The 13,025-nt window shown below is 36.0% G+C and overlaps 2 protein-coding genes across 2 annotated transcripts; both read right to left on the bottom strand.

The window, feature by feature from the left end:
* Positions 1 to 666: 666 nt before the first annotated feature.
* On the bottom strand, positions 667 to 2,775 carry LOC112156935. The gene is made up of 4 exons (XM_024289301.2): positions 2,465 to 2,775; positions 1,831 to 1,974; positions 1,673 to 1,737; positions 667 to 1,152 (listed from the first exon to the last, which is right to left on the bottom strand). The coding sequence occupies exons 1-4, from the start codon at positions 2,751 to 2,753 to the stop codon at positions 1,030 to 1,032; spliced, it is 621 nt and encodes a 206-aa protein (XP_024145069.2). The 5' UTR covers positions 2,754 to 2,775; the 3' UTR covers positions 667 to 1,029.
* A 4,814-nt stretch (positions 2,776 to 7,589) lies between these two features.
* Positions 7,590 to 10,680, bottom strand: LOC112156934. Its single transcript, XM_036213079.1, has 4 exons — positions 10,137 to 10,680; positions 9,502 to 9,645; positions 9,344 to 9,408; positions 7,590 to 8,426 (listed from the first exon to the last, which is right to left on the bottom strand). The coding sequence occupies exons 1-4, from the start codon at positions 10,423 to 10,425 to the stop codon at positions 8,304 to 8,306; spliced, it is 621 nt and encodes a 206-aa protein (XP_036068972.1). The 5' UTR covers positions 10,426 to 10,680; the 3' UTR covers positions 7,590 to 8,303.
* Positions 10,681 to 13,025: the final 2,345 nt, after the last annotated feature.

Below are 13,025 nucleotides of genomic sequence, written 5' to 3'. Positions count from 1 at the left end.
TTGTTCCATTTTTGCCATCATTAAAAGCAAATACAGACCCATAAAATCACAGAATGGATGAAGATGCTCCTGTGATGAGAGCAACAAAAGAAAAACCTTAAATGCTAAAACCTAAGTGAGATAACTGCAGGCAGCTGTGATCATCTCCGAGAGAAGAAGAAAATAAATAAAAATCTCAGGACAAAAACATAAATTGCTCATAAAGGGCATTTTCATTACTGCTAACATACCACCACCAAAATACCAACATTTCATGTTGTACATTTTAATCAGAGTATTTGTTTTTCACTTATTTAGTTGATGCACGATAGAAAGAAACAGTGAAATATTCTGTAGACTGAGTTTTCAGTTCGTCAGTGTGTATTAAACTACACGAGCAGTGTAGTGAGTGCTGCACATCATTGTGGGTTTCCTGTGTGTGTTTCTTTTTTGAAGATCTTAAGGTGGTTAAGGCTATTTCCGTGCTATTGACTTTCTTAAAAACCTTAAAATGGAAGGTTATCTTAAAATTACAGATATGACAGTACAAGGTTCTCTTTGATGTTTTCTTGAAGAAAACATAATATCTGAGGTTTCTGTCAGGCAAAGAAAAAGCTCCAATACAACAAAAGGCATAATTCGACTTTATTTCAATGTTTGAGTCAAGCTTAAAAAAACAAGGTCATTAGATGTTGGGTAGAACAAGTTCATTTTAAATAACAACAATCTTGGATTTTCATATGAAGACCAAGTTTATTGTAAAGAAGTACATTTAAAGCAAAATATTGAACTAGATGCAAAAAAAATCCTCCATTCTCTAATCAAAAACAGCATTTTTTGCAGGTAAATTGTCTAAATAGCAAATTGAAAATAGCCTATGTTGTGCATATAAAATGAAAGCATTTTGCAGATCACCACTAACTCTGATGAGAACGTGTGTTTGCTAGACTCTTCCTGGAGGGGGCTGTTCTCCCACTTTCTTATGTCACAATGGTAAAACCCACTCCTATGCATGGATTGAGAGACGCTGATCCTCAGAGAGCAAATCTTCTACAGCTGAGATTTATTGACAGCAGAATATGTGCTAAAGTCTGAAGCCTGAGTTGTCCTCTTCCTCTTTGGTTTCAGTGATGAATGTTGGATTTCCAGGGCAGCATAGCACACATCCTCATCCTGAAAGAAACAAACTCCTGTATGTCACTAATCTCACTGTAGCTCTTTACCTTGATGCAGCACAGAAGCACTTGAGCTTAAGCAAAGACTTGAAACACCCAACACTGAAACTGATGCAAAATTATAAAATATATATATGTTTGGATTTATCTTCATTACAGCCTTATGATGAATCGCTTTTGTTAATCTATGAAAAAATATTTTTCCTCTTTCTTTTTCCTTTTCAATAAACCTTAAATTACAAAACCGTAGTAAGCCAGCTCGGTGGCCTTGTAGAACAGTGGAAAAAACAGAAAAAAAAACATTGAAAAAAAATTGAATCCCACTTTGCTACTGGTGGTCTGGCTGACTGCAGCTTACATGGTAGCTCCGCTGCCATCAGAGTGTGAATGTGTGTATACATCAGTAAATGAGATTTGTGACTGAATTACTTTTATAATGATAGAAAAGGGCTCTATGACCACGAACACACACAACCCAAAGACCTGTAATACTCTAATAGACTGTTGGTACTGCTTACCTGTTGAGTTTGTCTTGTCAGATTTCTTGTGTTTTGTTTCGTTCCAGAATTTTGAGAAGATGTAACTGAAAATTAGAACAAAACATTTTAAACATTAAAAATATGCTATTTAAGCTTTAAATTGATAAAATAATCTGAGGAATATAACTAGTAGATACCTGTTTTCTGACAAATTCTGTAAACCAGAACTGAGAGGAGAGCGGAGAGAACAGAAACTACCGGACACACAGAGAAGAGCAGATTCCAGCAAACATCAACATTCTGCCCACTGTTGTTAGTGGAGTTATGAGACCTATTGGAAGCTGGATGAAAAACATAAAAACTGTCACCATTTCTTAGGTAATTAAGACACTTCAATCAAATGTTATTCTTTCTTTGGAGTCAGTAATGATTTCTGATTGCTACACAATTGAATATTCTGATGGTTGTAAAAGTTTTAATATTGGTCAAAGTAGTTTTAAACATTTTATTTCTTCTTTTCAAAGGACTTAGCTAAGCCTTTCAGAATTAGAAAAGAGATTAAATGTAAAAACAAATATTTGAAAGTCTAGTTCTTCTTAAAACCCTTCGCTCATTGAGCTCATTTTTCTCCATCCCAAGACAGTCAATGTTAAGACTGTTACAAAATATTAATGATAAATAAAAAAACTGATACACTTTATTACAATTTACAAAAAACTATTTTAATTTATATGGAAATGTACCCATTTTTAAAATGACTTTTCTGAATAACTCAATATCCATTGAACACAAGAACGGTTTCATAAAAAGTAATTTGAGTAAAATACTTACAGATGGAGACATTTCTGATGATCTTGCTGTAATTATACCAACTCTTCCCATTAATTTTATCGTTGTCTTCAACCTTCTTTCCTTCAGTGGCACAGTAGTAGAAACCTTCATCAGAATAGGTGACATTGATGATTGTCAGGTCATAGGAATCAGAGGAATCGTTCTTTGTCAATCTAAACCGAGATTCCTCTAAGAATTTCCAGAGATCTTCGTTTATGTTAAGAACAAGAACAGGTTGGTTCTCGTGGGAACAATTTCTAAACCACGCAGTCAGTCCTTTTTTTCCCATTCTGCAATCACAGTAGAGAGTGATGTTGTCTCCATGTCTGACTGTCACCTCAGTCACCGATGCAGAAGTCCTGTTAAAACTACAGGAAACTGCTCCTGTAAAACAGATGCATTGTAAAAATTATTTCTTTCACAAATTTAAAAGGAAATTAAAAAGTTAGTCTGACCAACTTTGAAAAAGTTACCCCAGAAAAAAGGCAGAATGATGTGCAGAGGACCCATGAGTGATACGGTCTCATGTCCTCATTGCGGATGCATTCACAGCTTTAACTTGAAGACGTTGTGAGTTACGTAGATTTTCCACTGAAGGAGACGCAGCTTTTGATTGGTTTGCTGAGTGGAAAATTTTGTCTGTGGTTTCTTCGTTGGTTTGAATTCACAAAAAAAAGAGTGTAAAGGTTTGGGGTCTAAAATAAGAAGGAAGATGACAAGCCTGTTATTCTTTGATCATAATCAAGGTAAGAATGCTTTATTATGTCAAAGTTGTATTATCCTGAGTCCATTCCAGTGCAAAATTCAGAACTAATATTCAGTTCTTACAGTTAGAAAGTTTTGTCGTGGAACAAAGTCAGATAACTTAGTTTGGGTGTGGATTATAACATGTGGAATTGTCTGTTTGGAAAATAAAAGTTTAAAAAAGATCACTTAATAGAATCTTGATTTGGGTTTTTTTTTGTTTCCTTGTTATGAAATGTCATCTTAGGATCAAATTGATCACTGACGTCTTCAATGTTTCTAACTGATAGCCTCTCTTTATATCAGATTAACATTTGTTTTGATGTCTACAATTGTTTGGACAGATACAATCTCAATTTTCAGTTAGATTTACTGGCTCTGAATGTAATCTGTTTGGTGCACAAACATAATCTCAAACACAGAAGATTTTATTGTCTTTAGGTTGCAAAATGTCTTTTTCTGGGCCTTTTGTGAAATTAATAATACATGTTTATGTATTTTCATAAAACAAATGTGATGCAGTTAAACCAAATAGAGACTAATAAAGATTGATTTTTTAATAGTGTGTAAAACTTTCCTCTTAGCTACTGTGGTGATTTATATTTCTGTTCGAGCTGCAAAAGCCAATGAAATGGCACCACTGTATGATTTTAGAAAAACATAATTTATTAAGTTTTGAAAATTGTATAAAGTGTTCTATTTTAAAACTAATTTTTTAAGTGCATTAATGGTTTAGCCCCCAAACTCATAAGCAATACAACTGCTTGGGCGCACCTTCCTGCTTCTTCTTCCTGCCGTATCTCTTGGACCCCCAGTTTGCGCCTCTCAGCTGGTCATTAGGTTTTTTAGGTTTGACACTTTAGCTCAGACCCGTCTACACCTCTGTCTGCAAACTTGGACCTATAGAAACCACAGCCATTTATCTTTAATTTGGATTTAAAACCTCGTTTTAACCAACGAGTTATATAGGCTAGAGACGCTGCGTAAGTCTGTTACCATCAGTGTGTGAATGTGTGTGCGAATTGGTGAATCGGTCTGTGACTGTGAAGCGCTTTGGGCCCTCAAAAGAGTGTAGAAAGCGCTATTCAAGTATACCCCATTTACCATTGTTCCATGTATTCTTATGTAAATAAGACACAGTTTAGGAAAATGACTTGAAAAATGCTTCACTTTGGTTGAGTTTAAAAAGGAAAAAAAAGATCATCACAAAAATGAGACCCAGACTGTGGTAGTAATGTTTTTGTAAAAAAGGGCAAGAGATAAACGACATTTTTAATTTTTCTATAGATAAAAAGGTCATTATAGAAAATGCAATGTACACCTGATGAATGGCTGTGATTATATTCAAATCTACACACAAACTAAGATTTGCACAAACTGTTAGACTTCTTGGTCCATGTTTCAAGGTGGGTAGCAGACATCTCTGCTGACCCCTTACGCCCGTTGTACCTGTTCCCGCCCCGGGTGGCGCACACGAGGAATAGTTTGTCCTGGCAGCCCCCCAGTCAAGAAGCAGGAAGAATAGATGCTTCAGGCAGAAACACAAACCACACAAGACCCACGCCGGCATCCAGATCAGAGTTACGCCTCCCCCCAGGTTTCCTGAGCCCCCACACGACTCCAACCCTAGAGGCAGGCCGAGACCACCCATGGCCGGCCTAACCTCCAGCCTGTCCATTATAGCTTTGCACTCATATGTAGTAAATGTTCTACACCTGAGATGTGCAGATAGCGGAATATGTGCTGAAGTCAGAAAACTTAGTTGTCCTCTTCCTATGTGGTTTCAGTGAAGGCTGTTGGATTTCCAGGGCAGCATAGCACACATCTTCATCCTGGAATGAAATATTTTCATTTGTTGAGAATTTTTTTCAATGTATTAAAAAAAAACAACAAAAGTCACAAGTTAAAGAAAGCCAGACGCCAACAAACTAATATATCCTAATCATAAAGGAATGGTAGAGTTGAGTGTTGTTACCCAGCAAAACAGTCTTTACCATGATGCAAAAGAGAAGCACTCAAGCTTAAACAAAGACTTGATAAAATAGGATAAACGAAAATATCTTTACTTAGAATTTTTCATAGAAAGAATCACAAAGTTCTTTACAAAAAGCAGCATAAAATTAAAACCAAACACAGAGAGCTAGTACAATCCAATATCAACAAGAGCTACTAAAAGTCAAAAGAAAAGTTAAAAACAGTAAAACAAGGACTGAAATCAACTTAAAGCTCTTGACTTGGAATTTAAAACACTCTACAAAGTCAAACTGACACAACAAAAATGGAAGGAAGAGACGAGAAACGGCAGCATGAAAGAAGAAATCTCTAGTCTTAAACCCAGTTTTTACTCAACGTACAAATTTAAATTAATAAAAACTAATATTTTTGGTGGTCACAAATTACAGAGCTTTTGTTAATTGATAAAATGTTACATTTTTTACAGTGTAGTAGCTCTGTTTCAATCTATATGTGAAAAAGTGAATGTGAATAATGTGCATTGGGCCTTGAATGAATGAATGAATGAATGAATGAAATGATTTATTTCAAGCAATCAGGAATAATGCATTAAAAAAATAACATCAAATTGAATCACAAGTAGAAAGGGAGTGGGAGGAAGCGAACTTATATAATCCCGCCCCGGCTCGATCATACCATTTTCTCTACATGAATTATCAATATCCGCTTCAGGACTTAATATCAAATATTTAAACTCTGCAATAATAAATTCAGGTTATGAAGAATCAATATCATTGATGTAATCAAATTTCAAAACATACACAGACAAATCATTTATATTAATCAGTAACAATAATCTACATAAAAGACAATTTGTGCAGATTGTATTCATCAAAAAAATACTGTAATAATACAAAAAGCAATAAGTAAAATCATCTTCATTTGTTAATGCAATTTTTTTTTTTCACAATATTCTCATTAAAAACAATTTATGCAGAATGTATTTATCAAAGAATGAATATAATAACACACAAAGTAATAATTTGAAAAGAAAAAAGATCAGGAATTTGAGCAGAATCGGTGCTACATCACAGTTAGGAGCAGTTTGAGGCCACGTAACGGTTCTACATTGTTATGACTGAAAGACTGTGAAGGTCTCATTTCAAGGGGATTGTGCTCAAGTTCTGCTCAGAATCGAGTCAGAGTTCACATCCAGCGTTTTTTTGAGTTCATATTTCACATTTTGCTTGAATTAAAGGTTCAAACATGCATAATGCCACAGTTCTCAAAGTCGTTCGTCGATTTTATGTCCAGAGGCTTCGTCTGGTCTGGTGGTCTCAGTGGTTTGACAAAGATTGTGGAGTTCTGGATCCATGTTGAATGGATCTGTTTCCTCTTGCGTAGGATTCTTGTGCACTTTGCCAGATCAGCGTGATATTTGGATAGATGATCATTAAGAAAGATAGACGAACCCTTCAGGTGTTGGAGTTGTTTCATCAGAGCTATCTTGTGCTTTCAATTCACAAACCTGATCAGGATCGCTGGTTTATCTGTATTCTTTCTCCGAGGAAGCGGATGACAGACCTCAACAGTATTTAGGTCCAAGGAAATCCCTTTAGACGCAAGAAATACTCCAACTTGATCCTCTATGGTCGGGTTAGCATTCATTGCAGCTTCGTTAGCATCCATGCTAGCGCTGGTAGCACCAGGCTGCACCTGGGGTTGTAGTTGAAGTCCCATGAGAATCACATTATTCATCCATGCCTGTTGATCCATGTCATGCATCCTTCTCTCCAGGAGATCTTGGCGATTATCTTGTTGTTCGCTATGTGCCTTATCTTGTCGGAAATCTTCCACGAGTTGTAACAGTGGTGACAGCTTAAAGGGCCTTTATATCATGCAAAATCACATTTTTGAGCTTTTTAAATGTATTATAATGTTCAGCAGACACGCTGCCGAGGCTGGATGTGGTGTCCAATTAATGACGTCAGGTCTCTGCTCCTGGCTCCTGTCACAAGACCGAACAAGGTCGTCCTGCTATTCAGTGGAAATATACCTATAATAAACCTGTCCTTCAAAAGCTGTCCTATTGTCAGAATAGTTTGCTTCATCAGAGTTTTTTCACATAAAAGCCCTTAAATAAACACAATATAAATATGCAATTATTTGTAATATTTACAATGCTATTTAAAAAAGCAAGTCAGCATTCCACTTGACTCAATGCGTCCACATTCCCACATGAATACAGTTTTGTTGAAATGAATCTTTTAAATAAAAAAAACAGCTTACATATATATTAAATTAAAAAGGAGGAAAAAAAACATCAATCATTCCATTTTATTAAGTTTAGAATTTTGAAAAAAAAGAAAGAAATAGCCAGTAGATGTCACTGTGGTGAGGTATTTCAAACGCTCTACAAGATTGAATCTTTTTTTTTTATTTTTTTTTTTAACGATTGTTGTAAAGGATCTCCCAATTGTTCCATTTTTACCATCGCTAATAAATAAAGGGCAGAACATCACATGACGGATGAAAACACTCCATTGATGAGACCAACAGGAGAGAAACCTGTTATACTAAAACCTAAGTGAGATAACTGCAGGAATAATAGCCATCTGCAAGAGGAGGCACAGCCAACCTGCAATCAACAAGCCAGAAAAACAAAAGATAAGGCGGCAAGTCATCATATAAAGTAACAAAAAAAAAAAAAATTCTCTGGAAAAAAAATATTTCACAAAAAGGACCCAGCAGAGATTTGAACCAAGCTCTTTTTCACTAATACTTACAAATCACCACCCGTGATAACAATTTAAATGTATTAATATTGTAAATTTAATCAGAATATTTATGTAGCTATTTAGTTGATGCACAATACCAAGAAACTGTGAACTATTCTGTGTACTGAGTTTTCAGTTCATCAGTGTGTGTTAAGCTACAAAGGCAGTGTAGTGAGTGCTGCGCATCATTGTGGGTTTCCTGTGTGTGTTTCTTTTTTTTAAGATCTTAAGGTGGTTAAGGCTGTTTCCGTGCTATTGATTCTCTTAGAAACCTTAAAATGCAGGGTTATTTTAAAATTTAAAGTAAAAAAAATGCATTTGATGTTTTCTTGAAGAAAACACCGGAGTCGTATGTTGAAAATCTTCTACAGCTGAGATTTATTGACAGCAGAATATGTGCTAAAGTCTGAAGCCTGAGTTGTCCTCTTCCTCTGTGGTTTTAGTGATGAATGTTGGATTTCCAGGGCAGCATAGCACACATCCTCATCCTGGAATGAAATATTTTCATTTGTTGAGAATTTTTGTGTATTAAAAAGTAACAAAAGTCACGAGTTAAAGAAATTCAAGAGACCAACAAATAAACATCTCGCGTCTTGCCGTCCACTGAACCACCTGTGTCCAAAAGAAGTGCTCCTCTATCTCATTAGTCTCACTGTAACTCTTCACCATGATGCAGCATGATTCAGCTTAACCACTCCAGCTTAAGCAGTCTTGAAACACTGGTACGAGCTCTGAACATAGAACGTGATGCAAAATGAAAAAAATATATATATTTGGATTTATCGTCATCACAGCCTTCTTTTAATCTATGAAAACCTTTTTTTCTCTTTTCTTTTTCCTTTTCAATAAACCTTAAATTACAAAAACCTAGTAAACCAGCTCGGTGGCCTTGTAGAAGGCTGTCCGCCCTTTTAAATCCTCGGCTGAGTCATGCCAAAACCTTTAAGATGGAACCTATAGCCTCTCTGCTTGACCCTCAGCATTAAGGGGGTTAAACCGCCAAATGGTTCCTGAGTGCAACTGTGTCTGCAGCTCACCGCTCCCTCAGGTGACAGATCAACAAATTTCACACACCTAGGTGCGTGAGAACTAATAGCACTTTAATTTTAAATGACTGGAAAGAAGCTTGACCTCTGATTCTAAAGTTGTAGGTTTGATTCTCATCTGCCGGCTGATGTGTCCGAGTGTTTTTGGAAAAAGACACTGAACCCCACATTACTCCTGATGGTCTGGCTAGCACATTGCATAGTAGCTCCACCTCCATCAGAGGGTGAATGTGTGTATACATCAGTAAAGGAGATTTGTGACTGAATGACTTTTATGATGATAGAAAAGGGCTCTATGACCACGAACACACACAACCCAAAGACCTGTAATACTCTAATAGACTGTTGGTGCTGCTTACCTGTTGAGTTTGTCTTGTCAGATTTCTTGTGTTTTGTTTCGTTCCAGAATTTTGAGAAGATGTAACTGAAAATTAGAACAAAACATTTTAAACATTAAAAATATGCTATTTAAGCTTTAAATTGATAAAATAATCTGAGGAATATAACTAGTAGATACCTGTTTTCTGACAAATTCTGTAAACCAGAACTGAGAGGAGAGCGGAGAGAACAGAAACAACCGAACACACAGAGAAGAGCAGATTCCAGCAAACATCAACATTCTGATGACTGTCGTTAGTGCAGTTATGAGGCCTATTGGAAGCTGGATAAAAAACATAAAAACTGTCACCATTTCTTAAGTAATAAAGACACTTCAATCAAATATTATGCTTACTTTAGCGTCAGTAATGATTTCTGATTGCTACACAATTGGATATTCTGATGGTGGTAAAAGTTTTAATATTGGTCAAAGTAGTTTTAAACATTTGATTTCTTCTTTTTAAAGGACTTAGCTAAGCCTTTTAGAATTAGAAAAAAGAGATTAAATTTAAAAACCAATATTTAAAGGTCTAGTTCTTCTTTAAACCCTTCGGTCATTGAGCTCATTTTTCTCCTTCCCAACATAGTCATTGTTCACTCTTACAAAATATTTACGATAAATACAAAAACTGATACACTTTATTACAATTTACAAACAAGTAGTTTAGTTTATAAGGAAATGTACCTTTTTTAAAAATGTTTTTTTCTGATTAATTCATTATCCATTGAACAGAAGAACGGTTTCATAAAAATTAATTTGAGTAAAATACTTACAGATGGAGACTTTTCTGATGACCTTGCTGTAATTATACCAACTCTTCCCATTAATTTTATCTTTGTCTTCCACCTTCTTTCCTTCAGTGGCACAGTAGTAGAAACCTTCATCAGAATAGGTGACATTGATGATCATCAGGTCGTGAGAATCAGAGGAATCGTTCTTTGTCAATCTAAACCGAGATTTCTCTAAGAATTTCCAGAGATCTCCCTTTATCTTAAGAACAAAAACAGGTTGGTTCTCGTGGGAACAATTTCTGAACCACACAGTCAGTCCTTTTTTTGCCATTCTGCAGTCACAGTAGAGAGTGATGTTGTCTCCATGTCTGACTGTCACCTCAGTCACTGATGCAGAAGTCCAGTCAAAACTGCAGGAAACTGCTCCTGTAAAACAGATGCATTGTAAAAATTATTTCTTTCACAAATTTAAAAGGAAATTAAAAAGTTAGTCTGACCAACTTTGAACAAGTTACCCCAGAAAAAAGGCAGAATGATGTGCAGAGGACCCATGAGTGATACGGTCTCATGTCCTCATTGCAGATGCATTCACAGCTTTAACTTGAAGACGTTGTGAGTTACATAGATTTTCCACTGAAGGAGACGCAGCTTTTGATTGGTTTGCTGAGTGGAACATTTTTTTCTGTGGTTTCTTCGTTGGTTTGAATTCACAAAAAAAAGAGTGTAAAGGTTTGGGGTGTAAAATAAGAAGGAAGATAATAAGCCTGTTATTCTTTGATCATAATCAAGGTAAGAATGCTTTATTATGTCAAAGTTGTATTATCCTGAGTCCATTCCAGTGCTAAATTCAGAACTAATATTCAGTTCTTACAGTTATAAATTTTTGTTGTGGAACAAAGTCAGATAACTTATTTTGGTGTGGATTATAACATGTGGAATTGTCTGTTTGGAAAATAAAAGAAATCACTTAATAGAATCTTGATTTGGTTATTTTTTTAAATGTTGTTTCTTTGTTATGAAATGTCATCTTAGGATCAGAATGATCACTGACATCTTCAATGCTTCTAACTAATAGCCTTCTCTTTAAATCAGATAAACATTTATCTACAATTGTTTGGACAGATAAAAATCTTGTTTTTCTGTTGCTCAGGATACAAGTTTACTGCAGAGACACTGAGAATCAATAACCTCAAGCACAGAGGAAATTATTTGTAATCTTTCAGTAACAAAATGCCTTTTTGTTGGCCTTTGATAAATTATTATAACATGTATATTTATTCTCATAATGCAAATTTGATGCAGTTGAACACAATAGAGACTAATAAAGATAGATTTTTAATAGTATTTAAAATTCTCCTCTCAGCTCATGTGGTGGTTCATATTTCTGTCTAAGTTGCATTTGTAAAGGTGTGGACCAACGGTTACAAAACTAAGGTAACTTTCAAATATTTAGGATTTTCAGTTTCATTTTTTTAATGTTAATGGGAACAACTTTTAAGTGAAGCTTTGGCGCAATGGTAATAAGGAAGATTTTCCTAGTTTCTTGGAAATCAGGAGTACAGTTTCTTCCCTTTTACATCCTTCTCTTTATTACACCTTCATTCTGAACCAATAGTCAAGGAGCCCACCTTTCTTCCCAGGTAATCACATTGTTATTTATCATAATTGAATTTTTGCTTTAACTTTTGCACTATTGAATGCAAAAAATGTACATCACTGAAATATGTGGATCCAGCCAAGACGCAGGTTTGAATCACAGTGACTTCCATCTAAAGAACATCACTAAACAGCAACATTAATCACAAACGGCTGAACTGATACTGGGATAAAAAGTTACAGATTTTACACACATGGAAGGTAATCAGTGTTTGTTTTGACACATTTGAGAAATATTATATAAACATCTCTGTAGAGTTGTCTGTTTAGCTGTTTTTGTCACACATCTAAAAAAAAAAAAAACATCCTGTTTTGATGTGTGTTCCTGCAACTATTACGTTTTTGAGGTTTGACACTTCAGCTCAGACCCGTCTGCATCTCTGTCTGCAAACAAGGACCTACAGAAACCACAGCCATTTATCTTTAATTCTGATTTAAAACCTCGTTTTAACCAGTGAGATATATAGGCTCGAGACGCTGCGTAAGCCTGTTGCTATTGTTCCATGTATGCAAAGAGTGAGGCATAGACTGTAAAAATAATGGACTGAGCGAGCAATGAGGTCCCCCATTGGAAATGCATTACTTCCTCTCCTCGCGAAAGTAGGCCGCCGCTTTCACCGTCACATCCTGAAACGGATACCGCCATTTGCAACCCATCTTCAACGATTGGTCTGAGTCATGGAATCTACAGGAAGTACTGTCGCCAATCAGGAGTGAGTTTATTGCAACCGTCTGCCTCTTTCCACGCCTCGACCACAAAACCGCGAATGTAAACAGCTTCTACTTTAATAACGGGAGACTCGGGAGAAGTGCTCCGCGTACTTTAATAACGGGAGACTCGGGAGAAGTGCTTCGCGTGCCCCCCCCCTCGTGCGCGTCTCTTCACATGCGCTGCCACGTTACAGTCTGATCAGATGCACGTGAGAAGCGCCTTCATCGGTATTTAAAATAAATAACCATCCTAACAAGTGAACGGCTGGATCTTTTTTCTGTTTGAAAATACGACCAGGTCCTTTTAAGTTTGTCTCTCGCTCCTCAGGCGGCTGCGTGTAATTCAGGCTGCAAGCTGGAAAAGTGGGGCGAAGATTAAACTTTGGTTGGTGATTTCTTATGGAGGAGCTGTACCATTCCGTATGATACACAACTTATAATTTATATCAATCAAAACAGTGAAATAAACAAAAACGAACATTAAACAAACAAATAAGTCCAAAGCACATAACCTCAGAGTGAAATCTATTTCTACAGAGTAAATCCTCATCTAAAAATGTCGAC

This window comes from Oryzias melastigma, linkage group LG1 (genome assembly GCF_002922805.2).
Source record: "Oryzias melastigma strain HK-1 linkage group LG1, ASM292280v2, whole genome shotgun sequence".
NCBI lineage: Eukaryota > Metazoa > Chordata > Actinopteri > Beloniformes > Adrianichthyidae > Oryzias > Oryzias melastigma.
This window is presented reverse-complemented; position numbering and strand designations above follow the sequence as displayed.